Raw genomic sequence first — 20,552 nt, forward strand, 5'->3', positions numbered from 1 at the left:
AGAACATGAAAAAATGGTTTTTTTTCTAGACTAACTAATTAAGGTGGGCTATTATCAGCAGGAGAAAAAAAATGTTTGTAGTGATAATCAGGATGGCACATTTCAAACAGTTGACAAGAAGGTGTGAATAACAGTAGGGAAAAATTAGCATGAGGAAATAGTTTTTAGTTGGTGTAATGACTCATCCACTCTCAGTCTTTATTCAAGTCTAATTTAATGGTGTCCAGTTTGCAAATTAATTCCAGTTCTGCAGTTTCTCGTTGGAGTCTGTTTTTGAAGTTTTTTTTTATTGAAGAATTGCAACCTTTAGGTCTGTAATTGAGTGTCCAGGGAGGTTGAAGTGTTCTTTGACTGGTTTTTGAATGTTATGATTCCTGATGTCAGATTTGTGTCCATTTATTCTTTTACGTAGAGACTGTCTGGTTTGGCCAATGTACATGGCAGAGGGGCATTGCGGGCACATGATGGCATATATCACATTGGTAGATGTGGAGGTGAACAAGCCCCTGATGGTTGGCTGATGTGATTAGGCCCTTCGATGGTGTCCCTTGAATAGATACAGACGCCCCCTGACTTACGCAATCGTTCTGTTCCGGAAAGCCTTGCGTAACTTGAATTTTGCATAAGTCGGAAACATATACCTGTACATTACGCAAAAAATTCCGCAACTCGAAAATCCTATTTCTGGCTTATGGAACTTTTTCTGTAAGTACAAATTTGCATAAGTCGGGTCTTGCGTAACCTGGCCAGCATCTGTATGTGGACAGAGTTGGCAATGGGCAAGGATAGGTTCCTGGGTTAGTGTTTTTGTTGTGTGGTGTGTGGTTGCTCGTGAGTATTTGCTTCAGGCTGGGGGGCTGTCTGTAAGCAAGGACTGGCCTGTCTCCCAAGATCTGTGAGAGTGAGGGATCGTCCTTCAGGATAGATTGTAGATCCTTGATGATGCGCTGGAGAGGTTTTAGTTGGGGGCTGAAGGTGATGGCTAGTGGCGTTCTGTTACTTTCTTTATTGGGCCTGTCCTGTAGTAGGTGACATCTGGGTACTCTTCTGGCTCTGTCAATCTGTTTCTTCACTTCAGCAGGTGGGTATGTTAAAGGTGAAAAGGATTTTTTTTTTATAATTCCCTCATTCCCTCTCTAACTATACATCACAGCAGTAAGACCCCTGGCTTCTGAGCACTAATAGCTAATGTTGCTTCTTATTTTTTCACCTGATCCTCAGCACTATGCAGGACCACTGTTAGCAGTGGCAGATTCTGTGTGAACCAGGAGGCTGTGTGAACATTGGCTGATGGATACAGTTGAGCACCAAATCCTCAGCCCTTCTTCTATGCCCTTATCCATGAGGAGTAGGAGATAACCCCCATGTGCACACACTGCCCTTCTCACAGCAGGAAGGTCTTTTCCCAGTACTGTGCAGAGATTAAACACTTTCCCCGTAAGATCGATGTACTTCTTGCCTTCTCCCACTGACTAGCCACTAACCAGTATGATTCTTTCTAGCAATTCCTGCCTCCATTGTAGCAAACAGGAAGCATGTTTTACTGGTCAGTCATTCCATCTCTAGTGGCAGTAAAAGGAGAAGATGATAATAGCTTACATTTGCAATCCCAAGGCATTTTACAAATGCAAACCCATATAGAAACTCTAGACAGGAATCACTTAACCTGCCACTGAAATGCAGCCATCTCTGGGGTACAATGCAGCAGTTGTTTTGACAGCTCACAATAACACTTCATGGCAGATTAGGAGAGAAAAATGAACAATATTATGTTCATTTGAAAGAGCAGGATGGTTACTTTAAGTAAACAGAACATAAATCAAGTTGGAATCTGATCGAGACACCATAATTAACACCCTCAATCTTATGAAAAATGCTGTAGGATCTTTAATATTCCCAATGGTTGTGATTATTATTATTTATTTGTATTACCATAGTGCCCAGAAGCCCTAGTCATGGACCTACTGTGCGAGGTGCCTCACAAACACAGAACAAAAAGACAGTCCCTGCCCCAGAGAGCATAATCTTAAATTTCTTCTTTTCTTGCCTCAGCTGAAAGAAGCCAGTCATTTTATAGCATACTGTAAAGGTCCAAGCAGGATAATGTATTGCTATATTTTTCAGAATATACTTGGAATGGAAACTTAAACTCCAAAATGGTGGGACAGTTTTGCACTGCTGAGACTTATGGATCTGGGTATGGGAGAATTCCCCACCATGTAGACAAATCCTTGGATGGCTTTAGAACCTGGGTAGCAGCACCTTTCGCATCCCATTCCTGACTGCTGGTGCAAGGGCCTTGGCCAAGGAAAACGCGAAAAGGCTGAAGCTCCCTTATTGCCTGACAGTCCCTGGTGGCCCTAATTCATGTTGCTATTCTAATTTAGAATCGGGGGATCACAAAGGTGGCTTCAGGTCACCTTTGTGCACATGAATATCCAAGCTATGTTGAATACTCCATGGCCACACTTAAAGAGTGGCGATTTAATTTAGTGATCAAGTTAGGAAAAGGAATAGAAAACGGAACATGTATCAATGGTCAGGTTTGCGATGTAATAAAAGGGATTAACAGGTGCATCAAAACACCCATTATAATATTAAAACTGTAATATGGCTTAACATACAATATCACTGGAATTTCATGCACACACACTGTCCTGCATTAGCTAAAAGACTAGCAAGGGAGATTTAGGTTTGATATTAGGAAAAACTTTGTAACTGTAAGGATAGTTGAGCTCTGGAATAGGCTTCCAACGATGGTTGTGGAACCCCCATCAGTGGAGGTTTTTAAGAACACATTGGCCAAACATCTGTCTGGGATGGTCTAGGTTACTTAGTTCTACCTCAGTGCAGGGGGCTGGACTCAATGATCTCTCGAGTCCTCTTTCACCGCCTGTATTTCTATGATTTCATGAATCATGCAGCAATAATATGTTAGCGGTAATAATGTTACGCAAATAATATGAATATACACCATCATATTCAGCCTTAATTCTGACTGAAATAGCATCAAATATCTTCTTAATGAAATTTAGATAACAACATTTAGCAGTTTGCAACACAGGAAAGCTAACAATGCCACATTGCTAATATGTGTTGCAATTGGCCTCAGAGCTTCTGCAGGATTTCAGTAATGAGTGTCTCCCTCTTTAGAATAAGAAAAAAATAAGTTGTACTGATGACACTAAAAACTGAGTAATTGTCTGAATTCTTTGGAAAGTAATCTGCTGAATATGAGCTTCCAAGTGCAATACTGTGGCAAAAATGACTAATGCAATCCTTGGAGGCATAAACAAGGGAATTTCGAGTAGGAGTAGAGATGATATTTTACCTCTGCATTTGGAACTGGTGAAACCTATATTGGAATACTGTGTCCAGCTCTGGTGTCCACAATTTAAAAGTGTGTTGATACATTGGAGAAGGGTTCAGAGAAGAGCCACAAGAAAGATTAAAGGATTGGAAAAATTGTGATCGAGTGAAAGAGCTCAATGTACTTAGTTTAACAACGAGAATGCTAAGGGGTGACTTGATTACAGCATTTAAGTACCAATATGGGAAACAAATATTGATAATGGGTTCTTCAGCAGACAAAGGTATAAGATGCTCCAGTGGCTGGAAGTTGATGCTAGACAAATCCAGACAGGAAATAAGGTGAACATTTTTAACAGAGAGGAATTAACTTTTGGAACAATTTAGCAAGGGTTGTGGTGAAGTCTCCAATTTACCAAGGGTTGTGGTAAATCAAGATTGGATGTTTTTCTAAGAGATCTTTTCTAGTTCAAACAGGAAATATTTGGGGGAATTCTGTGGCCTATGTTACACAGGAAGTCAGACTAGATGATCACAGTGGTCCCTTCTGGCCTCGGATTCTATAAATCTAGGCAAGTTCCCAGCTGCACCATTAAGAATAGGCAGGGAACAACTTTACTGAGGATGGAAGGTGTAAATGATCCTCTGCATTTCTTTGTCTTCAAAATTTCCAGCTCAGATACTTGCAACCTAGCATCCTCAGAGCCAGTGCATATCCCAGAATGTTTTCTTCATCTTAGAATTAAAGTCTGAACTAGAAAAATGAGATTCAAAAGAGAACTCTTGAGGAAACAGAAAAAGATGGGAATGGTGCTGGAACATGGTGGGGGGGATTGCTGACTTAGGCATAGAAGATATAGGGTGTCCAGGATCCACCTGTAACCTGATACAGCTTTATTTATGGCAGACATTGAGTTCCCACATGCAGTCATGCACTCCTCCATGTTCTATTTATTTTTCCCTGAGAGAGGTAAAGTCTTTGCATGGGATACAAATATATTCAAGGCTGGCCTTGTAATTTCCCTTAAGTCCTTAAAATGGAACATTTTAAATAGTCCCAGATCCCAGTGCTTATGTACCAGTATGATACACACCTTAGAAATACCTACTCTAAATATATAAACCAGTTTGTATTGCACCATTCCAAAGTTCTTTTTAGCATTTCTGTAATATAAAGAGATTCATAAGAGAAAAGGCAAATGCAGTGACTCTTTCCCTGAGAATCGTTTCCACTAGGTAAACCCATCTGCTGTCCCTTACAAGTGGATTTGAACACAAAGTCACTGATTTTTCTTGGGTCCTTGGGGACTGAGGAAAATGGAAATGGCTAGCAAGCTTAGGTTGGCCACAGAATTTTGTGTTTCATATCAGCTTAGCAGTCATTAACCTCTCTAATCTCCAGTATCTGTTGGCAGCTTAAATCTGAATCTTTCTATTTGGAAAGGAGGTACATTCTTTAAACATCAGTGATGAAAAATGCACATACATTTTTCACCTCTCTTGTTGTCAGTGAGGTTCATCTAATTTCGCTGATGTTAAGTGACTTCACATTACCCTGGGTTTCCCTTTGTAAAGAGTAACATCACTGGAGGTTCCTTTTTCAAAGGATTTATATGGCTTAAGACAGGGGTGGGCAAACTGTGGCCTGTGGGTCACATCTGGCCCACCAGCCAATTTAACCCAGCCCTCAAGCTCCTGCTGGGAAGCGGGTTCTGGGGCTTGTCCCGCTCCCAAGCTCCAGCCAGGGAGCAGGGTTGGGAGCCACTCTGTGCGGCTCCCGGAAGCAGCAGCATGTCTCCCCTCCGGCTCCGACGTTTAGGGGCAGCCAGGAGCTGTGTGCGCTGCCCCCACCCCAAGCACCGATCCAGCAGCTACCATTGGCCGGGAACTGCGGCCAATTTGAGCTGCAGGGGAGGTGCCTGCAGACAGGGAGGCACCTCCGCATAGGAGCTGGAGGGGGGACATGCCACTGCTTCTAGGAGCTGCTTGAGGTAAGCACCGCCTGGAGCCTGTACCCCTGAGCCCCTCCCATGCCCCAACCCCCTGATCCCCCTCCCACCCTCCAAACCCCTTGATCCCAGCCCGGAGCATCCTCCTTCACCCCAAACTCCTCATTCCCACCCCCACCCCAGAGCCTGCACCTTCAGCCAGAGCCCCCACCCCCACCCCCCACCCCAAGCCCCTGCCCCAGCCTGGAGCCCCCTCCTCCACCCAGAACTCATTTCTGGCCCCACCCAAGAGCCCACACCCCCAGCCAGAGCCCTCACCCCCAACCCTCCAACCCCAATTTTGTGAGAATTCATGGCCTGCCATACAATTTCCATACCCAGATGCGACCCTCGGGCCAAAAAGTTTGCCCACCCCTGGCTTAAGGTGTCTCTTAAAACAGTGTGCATTGCTGGAAGGCTTTTTCTCGGTTAATAGTTATTCTTGGCACTGGGCACCTTCTCCATTTTTGTTGTGTTTCAGTGACAATTCCACTTTCCTCTTACACCCGCCACCAGCCCAATGGATTTTTTTTTTTTTGCTGAGTCTGGCAAACTGGTTCAGACATAAACACACACAGTGAGGGAAGTTTGACAGTCTTCGTATACTTGGGCTGACATGGGGTCTGTGAGAAGGAACAGGCTGGGCAAGCAGAGATTTTTCAATGTTCTTATTAGTACGAGAGAGAGAGAAAGAGCAGGTGAGGAGTCAGTGTCAACACCAGGAGATGAAATCAGGACAGGGAACAAAGAAAGCAAAGAAAGCCATATAAATAATGATGATAATAACTAATGACATCAAAACTGAATTGGCAAGTCCTGAGCTGGGAATCTTGTTCTAAAGATCTGTTCTATTGGATCATATCACTGTTATCCTCATCTTCCTTCCCCACTGCCCTTCTATGCTTTGTACTGCTCATCTCTTGAATCAGAGATGGTCAAAAATTTAAAATTTCAACAAAGTATTTGCGATATTTTTTAATGTTTTGCAGAAAAGTGTTATTTTTCAACAAGCTGGTAGGGTGGTTGAAATTCTTCTGCATTTTTCAACCATCTCTCTCTTAAATTAGGTTGCAAGGACTGTTTCTGCTATCTAGCACCATAGAGTTCTGTCGCTGACAGGGCCTTTTGACGCTGCTGAACTACATATAAAACATAAGGTTTTTCCTTTTCTAAAAATAGTTGTATCTCCAGTTTCTTGCAGGCATCATTGAATAAGTGGGGCTGCAGGAGGGATTTGAGTGGGAAAGGGTAGTGTCATTTAGGACTAGCTCAGAGAGAGTCCTCCTCCTGAAGACCCACTTCTCCTGTGACACCTGTAAGAAATTAGCCATCCAATAATGGCAGGAAGCGAGCCAACAGAGGATCATCTATGTAACTAACTAGAAAATAGAAGTCTGGTCTACACAGCGTTGCCCCAATTTTTACAAGCCAGGTTTAAATCAATTTAAGATTGTCCACACCAATATAACTAAACCAATTTACAAAATGATTTTACTTTAAGTATTTCTAGTTTTGTGTGTTGACAAGTCCTTAGCAAGATATGGCCAGTCATCACCTGAATACCCCTTCCACCTTCTCTTTTCTGATTGTCTTTTTAATTTGTCTTCAGAGTAGAGACAATGCCTCCCTGTATGTTTGTGCACCACCTAATATGTTGTAGAAATAAACAATACAAATAAATTAATATGACACACAAGAAATTCATGTATTCTGCATGTATCATGTATATTACAGAAAAGTTATTCCAGAAACATTCTGGAGAGATTTTAAACAAGTTAGTGCAACTTTTTAAAAAAATGTCTTCACCCATAAAGCTGGACTTCTTAATTAGCATCCGTCCAATTCTACAGGCATCAGAGGGAGTCGTGATAAGTTGCAAGATTACCTAAAATAACTTTTCTGTGCCTGTAAAGATCACAACTTCAAAGTCCAGTATCTTGGAACTTACTAAGGCTAGTGCTGTACATCTTGCTGGGAAGCTGAAATCTCCCTTATTCCAGTGGTATAAAGCTCTTATACTGTAGCTTACATGTTTGTAAGACTTTACTGTCACTGGTGCAGGACTGAATATTGCCTGTTATGGGACTCGGGTGTAATTTTACAGGGAAATTGCACATTTGGGAGAAAGGAAGAAACATTTCTCAGGTTGTTTGTTTGGGGGTTTGTTATTTTGGCGTGGGGGGGAGTTATAAGAAGATAGCTGTTTGAAGCTGCTCAGCCATTTGGAATTTTAGAAGTAGTCTCAATAGAGGAGGATTAGTGGTCAGAGGACAACTGATGCAATCAAATAAATTATATATATTCATTCATGGTAATGAAGTAGCAAGAGTCTGTACTTGACTTCGTGATTACACTATCTCTGTACATAGAAATGAAGTTAATCATGAACTGACAGCCCTTTGGGAAAGGTGCCCTCTTTACCTTTGAGTTCGTACAGCACTTAACAGAAAGGGGCCCTGATTCTGATGAAGTCCACAGGCATTACAACAGTACAAATAATAATTTGCATTTTAGCCTCACAAATGCTGATTAAGAGGCATACTTCCATATGTATACATGGTGAATTACACATTGCTAGACAAAATGTGGCTTCATTAAATAACAATGCAAACCCAGACCAAGCTGGGAAAGGCACACTGTTTCAACGCTGGATTGCCACTTTCACTTGCTGATTTTAGTAGTATTATTGTTTACATTTATGTTGTGGTAGCATTAAAGGCCAACCAGTTCAGGGTCCCATTGTCCTAATCGCTGTAGAGAAAATGACAGTCCCTGCCCCAAACCGCTTACAATCTAAAAGACAAAACATAACATGAGATAACAGCTTGGTCAGGGTGCGGGTGGGGAGTCAAGAGTAAGAAAAACAGTAGGATGGCTGTTGAGTTGTTATAGGTGGGGCTGGTAGCACCATCTGTTGTTAAGATTGCCTGACAGCTCCCATTATGACACACTTTTTTAGTGGCTCATAATTTGGCCAAACTGTGACCGTTTTGTCTGAAATTTTCCATGCCAGTTGTCTGCCTTAGGCCAAATTTTGTTGGAAAGTTTCAGCCAAAATGTTACAGCCATTTTTGAGAACAAGGCTAAAGAATAATACATGGTTTTTCAATGTTGAAAAAAAGTTCTGGCTACCTTTTCTTTGAGAATATCTAGTGTCCATGCTGTGGAGGAAGGTCTTGAAATTTGGCATGGGATATGGCCTTTGTGTCATGGATGTGCCTTTTGCTTTGCCTGTGAAAGTCTTCCAAAATTTGGCCAAATTATAAGCCTCTGAAAAAATCAGTTCACACATGCTCAGTGGAGACTTATTAGAATTTAGAGGCTAAAATCTCCAGAGATTCTGTCTTCAATGGGCATGCTAGAGCCTCTCACAGTTCATAGTGCTGAGCAGACTGCGCATGTACCATCCCTACATAGTAACTGAGAGATGTTCTATATCCCTGGGCTAGATGGATGCACTCAGATTTTCCCTGAATTTGGCTGCTTCAGGCTCGGGCTGGGCACCAGTACTGAGAGCAGGGAGCCTGTCTCTCCTGTGCTTTCGATGGTCCCCTTGCTGGCAACCAGGCACCATGGAAGAGTAACACCCTGACTGGGAGAAGGGAAAGGAGTAAATTGGGACAAGGAGCCTGATGAGGCTAGTACTGAAATGGGTGTGGGAAGAGAGCTGTGACTGGAAGTTGGGAGTGGGGGGTGGGACTAGTTGGATAAGGAGATTGGGGCTGAGACCCAGAGGGGATGAAAAGAAAGATGGGACTGGTAGGGCAAATGGACTGGAACTGGGAGCCACAAGAGGGGAGGGGAAGCTGGAATAAACTGGGTAAGGAGAATGGGACTGTGAGTCAGGGAGAGAGACTGGGACATGGTGAGGGAAAGGGGAGGTGAGATTGAGAGCCAGTTGGAACACCAAGATGAGATGAAACGCTAGGGGGAGGAAGAAGACTGGACAAGAATATTAGGACTAGCAACAACTTGGTTGGGATGGGGAGAGTGGGAGACATCAGACAGATCTGATGACGAGCTGGGGTGTGGAGGGAGAACTGGGACTTGTGGAGTAAAGAGACTGCAGCATGTCACTAAAACAAAACTTTTCACAAGAGGCCACTAACATAACATGTATAACATAACATAAGAACGGCCATACTGGGTCAGACCAAAGGTCCATCTAGCCCCGTATCCTGTCTTCCGACTGTGGCCAATGCCAGGTACCCCAGAGGGAATGAATAGAACAGGTAATCATCAAGTGATCCATCCCCTGTCACCCATTCCTAGCCTCTGGCAAACAGAAGCTAGGGCCACCATCTCTGCCCATCATGGCTAATAGCCATTGAATCAAGATAATGCTTTGTAGTTAATGCAGACATGCTCCTTCCTGCTAAAAGGTGGAATCTTTGCTTTGAAATATGCAGTAACATCATTTTAAGGGAACAGGTAAGAAACATTTCTGATTTCTCTGCATCCCTGAGCCATCCCATCTCTCATGACTGATGAGTTTGGATTCAACTTTTCATTCTACTCTCTGTGCAGCCATTGATTCCTTTGACTCCTCTCCCACACCAAAATATCCATCCCATTAAATGTTTGCTTCCAAAGCAGTCCACCTGCTGCTCTCATATGTGCAGTTGAAAGTCTCTAGGTAAAATCCAGGTATAACACAGACTTCCTCCACTGCAAATTCATCCTCCCCTCCTTCAGTACTGTTGTCTACATCAAAAACAGCACTACTGCTCCTCCTGGAATTACCCACTTATTCACCTTTTCCCGTTTTTTACTCCCCTTTCTTCATCTGCCCAGATCCTACCCGATTTTTTCAAGCAGAAGGTTTATAAGATCTATGATGGCTTCCCTGCAATAGCTTCCCCCCCCCGCTTCTTCTCCTTCCCCTCTGATCCCTCCTCTTCCTTTCCTTCTTACCCCTTGTTGACTCTAACATCACTTTTGTTTCCTCTGCACCTGTCCCCTCAACCCCATCCCTTTGGGATTATTGACCCACCACCCGAACTCTCACTTACTCTCGCCCTCAATCTTTTCCTCTCTTCTGCCTCCTATTTGCTCTGCATACAAGCATAGCCTATTATCCTCCATTCTCAAAATCAGCCCATGAAAGTGACTGTGCAAGGATTATGCCCCCTACACCCATTTCACCTTGGTCTCTGACTTGCCCCTTAGTGAGTGCCTGTTCAGCTCTTTCCACTCCCTCTGGCCTGCGGTGGATTCTGCAATCCTTGTCCTTCCAGACCAAAGCCAGGGTAGGTGTCTGCATTCCCAGCCCCTTTTTAATGAGACAAGCACCTCTGGGTGTGGGGCAGGGCACTGGCTTGATTGTCTTTTCGAAGGCAGATGACCAGTGTGACACACAACAGCTGTTTCTTCAAAAACAAGATACTTAAATAGTAGAGTAAAAGCACAGAGTAAAAAGGGGATTTACAGACAAAACAAAGTTAATCACATATCTCTCTTGTCTAGGACTGATCTTTGCTATAAGCTTACCAGGCAGGCTGTCCACCTTCAGTTACCTCAGAAAGAGTATGTTTCTAGTCCATCATGCTGGGCTCCCTTGTCATGCACCTCTGGCTTATGTTTATCAACCTTTTGTCATCAACTTGTCCTCCTGGTGAATGCATTTCCCTAATCCCACCAAAACCAGTCTGCTCACCACTCCAAGGTTTCGATATAGACCATCAAATAGCTCCATGTATTATAGCCGTTCTTAAACCAAGACTTTATTGCTTTCTCTATCTGTGAGGATGTTCTCAGAGTGCAGACAACCACCATGCAACATACATATTCAGGTGTGGGATATAGAAATTATATTTTGGTATCAGATCATAATAGTCCATTAAAACAGGAACATCTATCATCTGAGAGTCACAGTAACTTCTCCATCTCTCTCTACCATCCCATAGTAGCATGGCCTTACCAAATTCACAATCCATTTTTATAAATTTCACAGTCATAGCATTTAAAAAACCTTGAATTTCACGGTTTCAGATATTTAAATCTTAAATTACACGGGGTTGTAACAAAGCATGAATATGTATTTTAAAATGGTAAAATATAAACATGTAAAGCCTTTGAGTCAATGTTTCTCAAACTGGGGTTCCGACGCTAAAGGAGGTCAGAAGGCTATTGTAAAGGTGTCATGGTATTGCCACCTTACTTCCATGCTTCCTTCAGAACTGGACGGCCGGAGAGCGGTGGCTGCTGGCTAGGCGCCCAGCTCTGAAGGCAGCGCTGCCATCAGCAGCAGCACAGAAGTGAGAATGGCATATTATGGTGCCCAACTCTGAAGGCAGCACAGAAGTAAGGGACCACCAGTTTGAGAAATACCGCAACCCTCTAAAATAGCCTTGCCGACCCTGTTTTGGGTTGGGACCACCAGTTTGAGAAACACTGCCTATAGTATAGGGTAAAAGTACACAAAAGATCAGATTTCACAAGGGAGACTAGATTTCATGGTCTGTGATGCGTTTTTCATGGCCATGAATTTGGTAGGGCCCTATATATTAGCAATAGCAGTAGTATAACTCATCTGAAAATTTCAAAGTTTTTGAAATTGTGTCAAAGAACATGGAGGAAATTGTGCAGAAATGTTTGCAATTTTTCTCTTCCCTTCGCTGATAGCTCTAATTATTCCTTGTTTCTGGTAATACCCACAACATGCTAGGTGCCCTGCAAACAGAAAGGCAAGATTAAATGGTCCATTTGCAACTGTTGCATTAACTTCATCTCCTCTAACGTACTTCTGCATCCCCTCCAATCTGGCTTCCACCCTCTACATTCTTCTGTGAATACATTTACCAGATGCTCAGACTACCTCTTCCTCCCCAAGCCTCAGGGCCTTCACTGCATCCTTTCTGCTGCCTTCTTTACTGTTGATCATTCCTTTCCTCTTGATGCCTTATCCTTCCTTTGTTTCATAGCCATGTTCTCTCATGGTTCTCCTCTTGCCTCCCTTTCTGCTCTTTCAGTGACTTCTCTGGAAGCTCCTCATCCTCCTTTTTCTGCAGGTTTCTCTTTTAGTATGTTCCTCTTCTCCCCCTGCACCTTATCTCTTGCCTACCTTCTCTGCTCACCTGGTTTCTACAATCCTCTACATATGGATGATTCAGAAGTCTATATCTCAATGCTTGCTCTGTGCCATTCCATCCAGTCCCACACATCTGCCTCTCCGATATATTGCCTTGGAGGGCCTACTGCCAGCTCAACATGACGAAAACAGAGCTCAATAATTTATCTCCTACACCCTTCACTTTTCTGCCTTTTTCCTTGCTTTCTATCTCTCAGGCTTGCAATCTTGGTGTCGCCTCTAATTCCCTTCTCGCCACACATCCAGTCTGTCCTAAATCTGGTGGTTTCTTTTAATATAATCTTAAAAGGTCTCCCTTTCTTTCTATCCTGATGGCTAATGCGCTTCTGAAGCCATTGTTATTTCCCTCTTCCTTCATGATACCCAAATAATTCACTTCTAATCCATCCAACACTGAAGCCAACATTATCTTTGCCTTTGGATCTGACCATGTCATCCCACTCTTTAAATCAGCCCACTGGCATTGCCTGTTTTATCAAGTTTAAAGTTCTCATCCTAGCCTTCAGGAGCCTGCCTATCTCCACTGCAGTCTAGAACGGAATCTTGTCTCCCATTGGTGTTCAGTGTTCTCCCTCACACACATCACTGGGCCGTGATGACACCTTCATTTCCTTCTGCCACTCCCATCTTCATACCTTTTTCTACGCCGCTCCTTAGGTATGGAATACACTCCCTGTATCCATGTGCTAGCTTCCCCCGCCACGCGCACGCATACAAGTACATTTTTATTAAAGTATTTCTAAAGATTCCCTTCTTCTACAACACCCACAAATAATCTAATATTTTCCATTTTTTTCTAAGAGGGTCGGGGGGTTAAGAGGTTTCTCCAAGATATCTCCCTCCTCTAGATCTCCGAGTGGATCTTGTCTGTCTGTGTTCAAGACTGTAAACTTTCTGTGGAGAGCACTTTCTTGATAACTGAATCGTACAGGGCTGAGCAGACTGTTGGCACTTGCAGAAGAAGAAACATTTATGCATACTCGTAACTCACCCTTTCGGGCAGTGCAGTGTTATGTGCTGCTCAGCATCCTAGAAGTAGCACATTGGTTGTTTATTCCTTTGCTTTCGTCTTGAGCAGACAAGTCATTGGGGAATCAAAAGCAGGTCTCAAAGAAGAACAAGTCATTGTTTAAGAACAAGCTCAACTTTGTAATCCTGATCTAAGTTTCATTAAGGCATTATAACTGAAGCTTGGAGAGAAAGGTAGGTCAGAGTTCCCCTTTTCCCCAGTGCTAAAAACACTGGGTTAATGCAGTTTCAGAAGACCAAGAAGCAGGTTGTGGAAAGTTTTTTGCCTTCTTCCTTGAAGGTGAACCCAGGTCCTGGCATAGAGCCATTTTGCTCTACAGCAAAGAAAGAGTAAGTTATTTGAGGTTGGCTATGTAAAGAAAGGAAAAGACTACCTGTCGTTCCTTTCATGGTAAAGCAGGCTGGGAAAGGAGAGGAGTCTGGGTCCTTTAAAATACAGATTATATATTTCCCTCTCTTTCTCCCAGTTGTTAGGCAGGTAGCACCAAGGGAGAAGGAGTCATGTGCTGGTCTGAGAGTCACCCAGCAGGTGTAACCCATGGGAAACATAGATAGAGGCTCAGAGAAGCTCATCCATTTGGACAGATTTGAGGCTTTAACTACTGCTGTATCATAGACATTCTTGGGATTTCTGTCACTTTTTATTTTGGGGAACTTGTCTGTGTGTTAGACATTGGTATGTCCCATGTTGCAATAAACAATTTGGCCTACATTTCTGAAGTGATTTTGGGTGCCCAGCTTGAATGATGAACACCCGTCCTCTGGAAATATCAGGTTGCTTTCAGGTGTTTCATGTTGGGCACCCAAAAATTGAGGCACCCAAAATCACTGTCCATCTCTGTCCTCCTTTATCTCACCATGGAAGTAGAACATCCTGACACTGATGCAAACTTTACAACATTCATATCCGTAATAATACACTGATTGTAAGGAAATAGTTTTATAAAGACCTTGTGTATGAGATTAAAATTATTGCCCATTTCTTTGGAGAGAGGCTAGATTCTTTAATATGCAAACTAGATACCATTAACTTAGGTTTGAACTTAGGTTTGAACAAAGACAGGGAATGGCTCGCTCATTACACTAATTGAATCTACTTCCCCATGTTAAATAAGCTCACACCTTTGTGTCAACTGTCTGAAATGGGCCATCTTGATTATCACTTAAAAAGTTTTTTTTTCCCCTGCTGATAATAGCTCCTCTTAATTAATTAGCCTGGGGTACTTCCATCTTTTTATGTTTTTATGTTTTATGTTTTTATGTTCTCTGTGTGTATAAATATCTTCTTACTATATGTTCCATTCTATGCATCTGATGAAGTGGGCTGTAGCCCACAAAAGCTTATGCTCAAATAAATTTGTTTGTCTCTAAGGTGCCACAAGTACTCCTGTTCTTTTTGCCGATACAGACTAACACGGCTGCTACTCTGAAAGCTAGATTTTTTAAGCACCTCATTACTTTATCACATCATTTCTTGTATTATAAATACTTTAATTCAAAAGCTGTTGTAATTAGACCATCCTGTCTGTTGTGTGAGGGTTTTTTAAATTTCTCTTTCCCTTTGATAAGAGAAACATCTCATTTTGAAATTCTCTGTGGTCCCCAGTACAGCTGAAGAGCACAACATTAACCATCTGGTGGCATATTTTAGTGTTTGGGACAATTCAGTAATTATCTTCAAGTGCAGTTGGTGATGTTACATATTTGATGAAACACTTAGGAATAAGAGTATTTTAGAGAAATAGAGCTTTCAGTGTGCATTGAGGAATTGCAAGCAGCTACTGTGTTTATTTTTACAGCTGAAATAATTGTGTTCTGCCTTTCTATTGCAGTATCTACTAGAAATGAAAAGCTTAATACTGCCCCCTGAACATATTCTGAAGAGAGGGGACAGTGAAGCAATAGCATATGCGTTCTTTCACCTTCAGCACTGGAAAAGGGTAGAGGGGGCACTGAATCTCTTACATTGTACGTGGGAAGGCAGTAAGTAATTCTCTTTCTCAGAAACATTTTACAGGAATTGAAAGATATAACCACATATTTCCATGGAGTATTATGAGTAAATAATTATTTATATGGTACAGCACCTTCCATCTAAGGAGCTCATAGTACTTCAAACCATTAACGAATTAAGCTTCACAGTACCTCTGTGTGGTAGCTATGTATTCTTGTTTCATTCTGTAGATAGGTCAAGTTGCCTTTCTTCAGGTCATGCAGAGAAATTATTGGCAAAGTTGGCAGGAGAACACAGGAGTCCTGATTCCCAGCCTCCTGCTCACACCAGTAAACCACGCCCTTTGTGGAAAATTAAATGTTAACAAACCCTGCCAATGGCCTCTAATGAATTTTGGACCCCCGAATTGTGTGCTAGTTACAAAGCCAAATATTGTCTAGAAAAGATACCAGTAACGATGAGGAGACTTTTATGATAAGTTTGTATGAGCAATAATAGAATAGTGTTGTTGAACCGAACTGCGTAGGGCCATGTTCCCAGGAGCAGTCGGGTGTAGTGTGATCTGGTGATCCCCAGCTGGCATAATGTCAGAGGAACCCTGAAGTCTGCTGAACTCGGTGAGTTTTGGGAGCATAAGGAATGTGGGATCATGCCCCATGGAACTATGTCTCCAAATTCTGGGCCAGGATTAAGCCACTGTAGTATCCCCCCAGGGACTGCATTATGGTGACTAATCTGGAGTTCAGTTCTATCTTTACCACTGTCAGTTTGCAAATACAAACTTCCTTCATTTAACTAAGGGGAGAAAGCAAAGCCTTGTGCTTAAAGCACAGCACCGAAGACTCAGGAGATCTGGGTTCTACTTGCTGTGTGACACTGAGAAAAATCACTTCTCTTCTGTAGCTAATTTTTCTCATCTGTCAAATGGGGATGATAATTCTTCTTTGAGTGCTTGTTCACGTCCATTCCACATTAGGCGCTCGCGTGCCGCACACACGAGCGTCGGAAACTTTTTCCCTTAGCGGCGGCCGGTGGGGCCCCTGAATGGTGCCACTGTGCCGTGCATATATACCCCCCACCGGCCCGACCCCCTCCGTGCCTTCTTACCTCTTAGTGGAGGCATTGGAACAGCCTCTCTCTCTCTCTCGTGGAGGAGCAGTCCCTTAGCCTTTAGAGTAGCGTTATCAGTTCGTTTACATACAGATTGTGGAAACTCAAGTCATTAGGTGCTTGGAGGCCTCCAGCACCTGCCCTGGGCCACGGGGCATGCCTCAGGCCCACAGCTTCAAGGCTTGCGCCATGTGCCGCAAACCTATGCCAGTTAGTGACCTCCACGACTTGTATCTATGTTACCTGGGGGACAGACATCAAACTGAATGGTGTAGGATTTGCAAGGCGTTTAAGCCAAGGACAAGGAAAGAAAGAGACTTTCACCTAAAGCAGCTGTTGATGGAGGCCGCATTGCAGCCTCCAGGCCCAGAGCCCGACGCTGGCTCAGGCTTCCTCAGTGCATAGTGCCCCGGAGCCATCAAGAGACCCAGCATCGGATAAGCACCGTAAACTGTTGGCCCCGGAGCGCCCAGCTAGGCCCCGGCACCACTCGTCCGCCCCGGTGCAGCCCCCGGCGCAGCCTAAAGGAAGGCGCGGTCGTTCCCCGCACAGGAGGCCGGCCCCTCCCAAGGCCCCGAGCGCCAATAAAAGCGGGAAGGCCGCGGTACCGGCGCTGACACGGGCAGTCCCGGCAGCACAAGCCCCACCGAGCCCAGACCTAAGTGAGCTCAGTGCAGACGATGGGCTCGAGGGCATAATGGATCAGCCCTCTACGCCTGGCACCTGTGAGGCTGCAAAGGACCTCATAGAGCTGTCGGCAGTGAGCCCCCTCCCGTATGGGGAGAACCCTCCGGCACCCATGCCTCGGGGGCCATTGAGGGGTAAGCTGGCAACAGTGTGCCGCTCGAGGACACCGTCCCGGCACCGCTCCCGGAGTTGGTCCCGGTAGAGCTCCGACTCTGCGGACTCACACTTGCCAGCGGCCCAGAAGGAGGTTGCAGCACCAGCAGTGGGTCAAGGCGAAGAAGCACCGGAAAGAGCATGCCGCTCTCCGGCACCACCCAGAGACCGGCATTGGGAGGAGCTGAGATGGCCCTCGCCAGAGGACTCCCACAGATGGTCCCAGTCCAGGGAACCCCAGTCCAGATCTCGGTCCCGGTCCCTGGGATACCGGTACCGCTCCTGCTCAGCCAGGAGCCGCTTGTTCTCCCACTGGCATAGATCGTTGGCACCACCATGGCCTTTGTGATTGGAGTCGCCGCAGTCCAGCTCCGACTCCGGCCGGTAAAGCTACCTGCACTGGCCCCAATGGGGGCCGTCAGGCCATTGGCCTTTCTGGACCCCCTGGGCCTATCAGGAGCGCCAAGGGGCCCTGTCCAGGGCAAGTTACTCAGTGCAGCGATCCCAGTCCCAGTACCGACGCCCAATGGTGCCAGAGGCAACAGTATCCACACCTCCAGCATCCCCCCAGCATAGACCAGAGAGACCAGCAGCAAGCCCGGTGCCATCCCATGGACTCCCGCTCCGGCTTGAGCCGGAGGCCCCTCCCACGGGAGATGGGGAGTAGGAGGACCAACCAGAGGGAGTCGAGCAGCAGCTAACCTCCTCATCTTCCCCCGATGAGGTGGTGGCGGGTACAGAGGTGTCCGGCCCTCTGCTGATAGACCATAGAGCCCACCAGAAATTGCTGTGCAGGGTCACTCAAAACTTGGGGTTGCAGGCCGAGCAAACAGTTGAGCAGGAGGACCCCATGGTGGACATTTTGAGCCCCGAAGGTCCATCCAGAATAGCGCTCCCGCTCGTTAAAACCATTCAGTCCAACTATATAAGACAATATGGCAGACCCCGGCCTCCAGCGCTCCAACAGCTGAAGGAGTGGAGCGTAAATACTTTGCCCCATCTAAGGGCTATGAGTTCCTGTTCTGCTACCCGAGTCCAGGCTCCCTAGTGGTCTCAGCAGTAAACGAAAGGGAGCGCCATGGACAGCAGGCCCTGGCCCCTAAGGCTAAGGAGGCGAAACGTCTGGACCTTTTTGGCAGAAAGGTGTACTCATCTGGGGGCCTTCAGTTGAGGATTGCGAACCAGCAGGCCATCCTCAACAGGCACAATTTCAACTCCTGGGAGGCGGTGCGGAAGTTTAAGGACAACCTCCCCCAAGGTTCCCAACAGGAGTTCACGGCCCTGGTGAACGAGGGCAAGGCAGTAGCCAAGACCTCTCTCCAGGCCTCCCTGGATTCGGCAGACGTGGTGGCTAGAACAGTCATGTCAGGAGTGGTCATGAAGCGCTCGGCATGGCTCCAGGAGTCAGGCCTGCCATCCGAGGTCCAGAATACACTCCAGGACCTCCCGTTCGAACGGTCCGGGCTCTTCTTGGACCAGACAGACACGAGGCTGCCTAGCCTCAAGGATTTGCAAGCTATGCACACCCCGGCGACCCAGAGGAAGCCCTTTAAGCCTCAGCCTCCCCCTCAACGCCAGTACCAGCCTCGTCATAGGCATGAGCCTTACCGTAGGCAAGGCAGGGATAACAGGCGACGGCGCAACAACAATAATAACAATAATGCGCCGGGCCACAATCAAGGCCAGCACAAACCCCAGCCGGGCACTAAGCCAGGCTTTTGAAGGTGCGCTCGAGGACAGAGTACTAGACCAGTCACCGTATCCATCCCTTTGTTTCCTGAACCACCTGTCCCATTTCTCCCGTGTGTGGTCCACCATTACGTCAGACTGTTGGGTCTTACGCACGGTGTGGAACGGGTACCACCCCCCTCCCTATCCCTCTTCAGGGACCCCTCTCACGAGCATCTCTTAGAGAAGGAAGTTCGCTCACTGCTAAAGGCGGGGAGCGGTAGAGGCGGTGCCGCACAGCCTAAGGGGAAAGGGGTTCTACTCCCGGTACTTCCTCATCCCCAAGTTCAAAGGGGGCCTTCGCTCCATCCTAGACCTGCGCTTGCTCAACAAATTCCTGGTCAAGGCCCAGTTCCGCATGGTCTCTCTGGGCACTATCATCCCTTCCCTGGATCCGGGGGACTGGTACGCCGCCCTTGAAATGAAGGACGTGTACTTTCATATCGCCATCCACCCAGCACATCCGCGGTTCCTGCGCTTCACCGTGGGCCGAGAACATTACCAGTTTGCGGTTCTTCCGTTGGGTCTAGCCGCGGCCCCAAGGGTGTTCACGAAGTGCATGGCAGTGGTGGTGGCCTTCTTACGGAGGCAGAGAATCCGAGTGTACCCGTACCTCGACGACTGGCTCCTGGTGGGCCAAGGCGGAAGTGCAGGGCCATATGAAGGTGGCCCTGAGATTGTTCTGTGAGCTGGGGCTCCTGGTCAACGTCCCCAAGTCCACACTTGTACCCACACAGAGAGTGGAATTCATAGGGGCGGTCCTGGATGCGGTACAAGCCTTCCAGTATCCCAAATCTGGGCTATCCAGCAAGCAGTGGCCTCCCTGCGCCAGTTTCCAATGACAACGGCTAGGTGCTGCCTGCAGCTGCTGGGCCACATGGCAGCACGCATGCACGTGGTCAGGCATGCCAGACTGAGGCTCAGGACTCTGCAGGCGTGGCTCGCTCGGGTGTACCGCCCAGGCAGGGACCCCCTGGACTTGGTAGTGACAGCCCCAAGGGACATGCTGGACTCCCTGCTGTGGTGTCAGTCCCAGCCTGTGGTTTGCGAAGGCATCCCCTTTGCCGCCTCACAACCAGACCTGACGCTGGTGACAGACGCGTCAGACCACGGATGAGGGGCTCACCTGTGGGACCTCATGATGCAGGGGTTGTGGTCCGGAGCAGAGTGGTTGCTCCATATCAATGTGAAGGAGTTCAGGGCGGTTCGTCTCGCCTGCCAGACCTTTCACGCCCCTCTGAGTGGTCACAGCGTGACAGTTCTGACAGACAACACTACTGCCATGTTTTATATAAACAAACAGGGCGGGGCTCGTTCCTCACCACTCTGTCGCGAGGCTCTCGTCCTCTGGGACCTTTGCATAGCCCATGCAATTCACCTTGAGGCATCCTATCTCCCTGGGGTACGAAACAAGCTGGCGGACTCCCTCAGCAGGTCATACCACATGCACGAGTGGACGCTCAGGGCGGACGTCGTGCTTTCACTCCCCGCAGATGGGGGTTTC

General features: G+C 46.1%; 1 protein-coding gene across 4 annotated transcripts in view; it reads left to right on the forward strand.

Moving 5' to 3' along the window:
- The window catches only part of ST7 (suppression of tumorigenicity 7), a 234,648-nt gene that overhangs the window by 190,581 nt on the left and 23,515 nt on the right, over window positions 1–20,552 (forward strand). For 3 of the 4 annotated variants that reach the window (XM_048836152.2, XM_075124440.1, XM_048836151.2), the window contains exon 12: window positions 15,249–15,399. In XM_048836152.2, coding sequence (XP_048692109.1) covers window positions 15,249–15,399 — 151 coding nt within the window. The remainder of the gene's footprint in view (window positions 1–15,248; window positions 15,400–20,552) is intronic. The other variant, XM_048836149.2, reaches the window with a different exon arrangement.

The sequence above is a fragment of the Caretta caretta genome, chromosome 1 (genome assembly GCF_965140235.1).
Source record: "Caretta caretta isolate rCarCar2 chromosome 1, rCarCar1.hap1, whole genome shotgun sequence".
NCBI classification, from domain to species: Eukaryota; Metazoa; Chordata; order Testudines; family Cheloniidae; genus Caretta; species Caretta caretta.